The sequence below is a fragment of the Cynoglossus semilaevis genome, chromosome 18, assembly GCF_000523025.1.
Source record: "Cynoglossus semilaevis isolate Cse_v1.0 chromosome 18, Cse_v1.0, whole genome shotgun sequence".
Classification (NCBI taxonomy): domain Eukaryota; kingdom Metazoa; phylum Chordata; class Actinopteri; order Pleuronectiformes; family Cynoglossidae; genus Cynoglossus; species Cynoglossus semilaevis.
Genome location: NC_024324.1, coordinates 1402334 through 1405747, shown reverse-complemented (window position 1 = coordinate 1405747; position 3414 = coordinate 1402334). Strand labels below are relative to the sequence as shown.

General features: G+C 39.1%; 1 protein-coding gene across 1 annotated transcript in view; it reads left to right on the top strand.

The window, feature by feature from the left end:
* The window catches only part of LOC112488489 (POU domain, class 2, transcription factor 2-like), a 57159-nt gene that overhangs the window by 52425 nt on the left and 1320 nt on the right, over positions 1-3414 (top strand). Inside the window, exons 3-4 of the mRNA XM_025064984.1 lie at positions 2800-2865; positions 3237-3265. Of these exons, the coding sequence (XP_024920752.1) occupies positions 2808-2865; positions 3237-3265 (87 nt within the window). The 5' untranslated portion in view covers positions 2800-2807. The remainder of the gene's footprint in view (positions 1-2799; positions 2866-3236; positions 3266-3414) is intronic.

Below are 3414 nucleotides of genomic sequence, written 5' to 3'. Positions count from 1 at the left end.
GGGGGGGGGGGGGGGGGGGGCAGTAAAGGAGGGAGGTGTAGGGGTGAGTTTAGGACCCTCCAGCCATTCTGTGACCCCCCACTGTCCCCCTCCCTCCCTCGTCCCCTCTCTCTCTCTTCTAATGGCCAGCGTGTCCAACCCAGAGGACAGACACACCAACTGTCCTCTGTCCTCTCTGTGTCTGTCCATTAAAGGATGAGCCGGGGGGGGGAGGGAGGGGGGAGAGTCTGTAACATTCAAGCTGCTGTTGTCCAACTGCCCCTGTCACCCTCCCCCGTCTCGTCCCCTCAGGGCAGAAGAGTGAGTCAGGACAGGACGGCGGTGGTCAGTGTCACCGGGCGAGAGACGCCCCAGAGAGAGAGAGGGAGAGAGAGAGAGAGAGAGGTTAAAAATAAACGGGAAAAACTGGACGTGTGTGTGTGTGTGTGTGAAAACCAGGTGAGAATCAAAGATGTGATTCAATCCGAGGGACGCACACCGTTCTCTGGACGTTTGTGACATTTGGTGCGTTTGATTTGTTGATGCAGGAGAGGAGAAGGTGGGGTTTGTGTGTGTGTGTGTGTGTGTGTGTGTGTGTGTGTGATGGGGGGAGGGGGCTAAGAGGGCCCATGGCCAGAGGGGTTCGGGGCAGTTGAGGGAGAAATGTGGAGGTTTTTTTCCAGAGGGGAGGGGCTGATGAAATGGTTTTATGGGGCAGGTGGAGTTAGATATGTGTGTGTGTGTGTGTGTGTGTGTGTGTGTGTGTGTGTGGCATTAAAAAAAAAAAGATGAAAACCAGTCCAGATGTCATGTGACGACATGGTTTTTTAACCTGGTAATATCTCATATATTTACTGATATATTTCATTATTTGAAACTATATTTCTTATTAATTTTTTTTTCCTGTATTTATTTTATTTTATTTTTTCCGGCAGCGACACCGTCGGTCATGTGACCGCTGATTTAAACGACTACGGTTTTAACAAATAACATTAAAATTAAAACACAATAAAATAACATCAGTAAATAAAATAATTCAAATTAAACCCTGAAACAACTGCCCCAGACAGAAGCCCCTCCGTCCTGTTTCTACCCTGTGGTTGTTGTTGTTGTTGATCTTTTTGAACCTCGTCCTCCTGGTTTTCAGGTTTGTTTTCTGTTTCTTCAGTATCTTCACATTTTTTATCTTTATTTAAAATATTTTGGATTTTTTGTGTTTTGTTTTGTTTCTGTACATTTCTTAAATTTGGGAACACGACACACCTGCAGCCACCGTCTAAAAAATATAACATTAAAATGTAGAATTTATAGAATATGAAAAAACTGACATTTAAACTAAAATTATTACATGAAGGTGATTTTTTAAAAAAAAAATGTGTTTAAATATACAGACATTAACTGGATTAGTTTAAGTCGTATTTATTTTTCATTTCTACCATTTTAATTTACCGATAATGTTTGTTACAAAAGGAAACCGTCAACCGTTAATAAACCGGAAATACTAACGATGTTATAGAAAAATAATGAAACATATTTATATCGTTGTGTCTTATTGTTATGAAAACTACTGTAAATATTATATAATATGTTTGTGGTTTCCGTGGATTTTATTTCTGTGTTTATTTTGTTTTTTACAAATGTTATTTTAGCTGCGGCTGCTAATGTAGCATGTAGTTAAGCTAATCAATGATTAACTGATGATGACGTCTTTACTGTAAGGCTTAAGAACAACAAACCCGGATGAAGGCATTTATATTATTTGAAGTATATTTAATTTTTTTATTCGATATATTTTCGGTTGTCAATAATCATTTATTCCGTTTCTTTACAAAACTATTTTCCATCGCCGTGATTTATTAAAATCGAACAGCTAAGCGAGCGCGATGACTCCGCGGCCGCTGTAGATCGGGATATTTTGGGTCGTTGCTGCCATCATCTGGTGACAATATGCAACTGCAGGATGACGATCTCAAAGAAACCGATGACACTTTCACACTCTCTTTAGTCCTTTTTCACACTTTTATTTTATTTTTATGAACATTTAAAGATTCTCATTTTTCTTAAATTAAACCTGATATTTTCCACCGCTTTTATTTTAATATTTGTTCTCATTTAGACCGAGTTTTACTGTGTAGTTGTATTAATCTGAATCTGATTTGATCTTTACTGCCGGCTGCTTTTACACAAGAAATTAAACTGGACATGAGTACAGTATTATAAAATAAAATAAAATAAATTAAAATTAGAAGAAGAAAAAAACACAGTAAATTCATGTGTTAAAAAATATTAAAAGTTATTTTTCTTTCTGTGTCAGACACATTTCATTGGTTGTTGACTGTGGAAAACATTTTTATTTTTAGTGAATATTTTATTTCAATAACAGCATCTGTAGTAGCTCTGCTGCTGCTGCTGCTGCTGCTGCTGCTGCTGCTGCTGCTGCTGCTGACTAATGTCTGCTGCTCAGCTAAGCACTTCCTTTTGCAGTCCTTCTTCCTGCTGTAATTGCACCTTCAATCCCAGAAGTCCATGCAAACAGGAACGTGTGGGAGTGACTGTGAGGCTGGATTAAAGCTGCAGCCTCCAGGGGTCACGACCTTTACACCAGGACACAGTCCACAGCACCGAGTCATCACTTTAGTTCTCAAAGTTCTGTCAGTGTTTGTAAAAGTCGGGCCAAAACAACTTTGTCTCCAGGCGACACACACACACACACAATTAGTCCTGTTTAAACCCGCGTCTGTGTGTGTGTGTGTGTGTGTGTGTGTGTTTCTGACCCACTCTCTAATGTGTATCTCTGTGTTTGTGTTTTTTTTTCTGCAGATATCAGGATGTCCAAAGCTGCAGAGGAGGAGAAGCCTGGGGCTGATTATACTGGAGACAGTTCAGGTACCACACACACACACACACGGTGACACACACACACACAGCTACGTCAGTGGAGTTTACTAATGTTGAATTATCTTTGAAAGAAGCTTAAAAATAAACAGCGTCTGATTTTATCATATAGTGTGTGTGACATTATCAGCTGTGCAATTATGAGATATGCACACACACACACGTGGACACACACACACGTGGACACACACACACGTGGAAACACACACACGGTGTCCATTTATGTTATCAGTGTTTTCTTGAAAATCATAAATTAATGTTTCTCAGATTAAAATCTGACATTATCATGTCAGGAATTCCAGATGAAACACACACACACACACACACACACAGAGTGTGACCCAGTTTGTCTTGTGTTTCAGACTCAGACAGAAACAGCCCTGACGACCAGGTTGGTTTTATGACATCTTTGACTTTTAATCATTTTAATTTAATTTTTAATTTAATATATTTATATATTTTTTTCAACTTGACTCATGAAGTGAAATTATGGAAATAATTTGATTTAAAAAAATTTAGTAAATGAAACAATGGAACTGA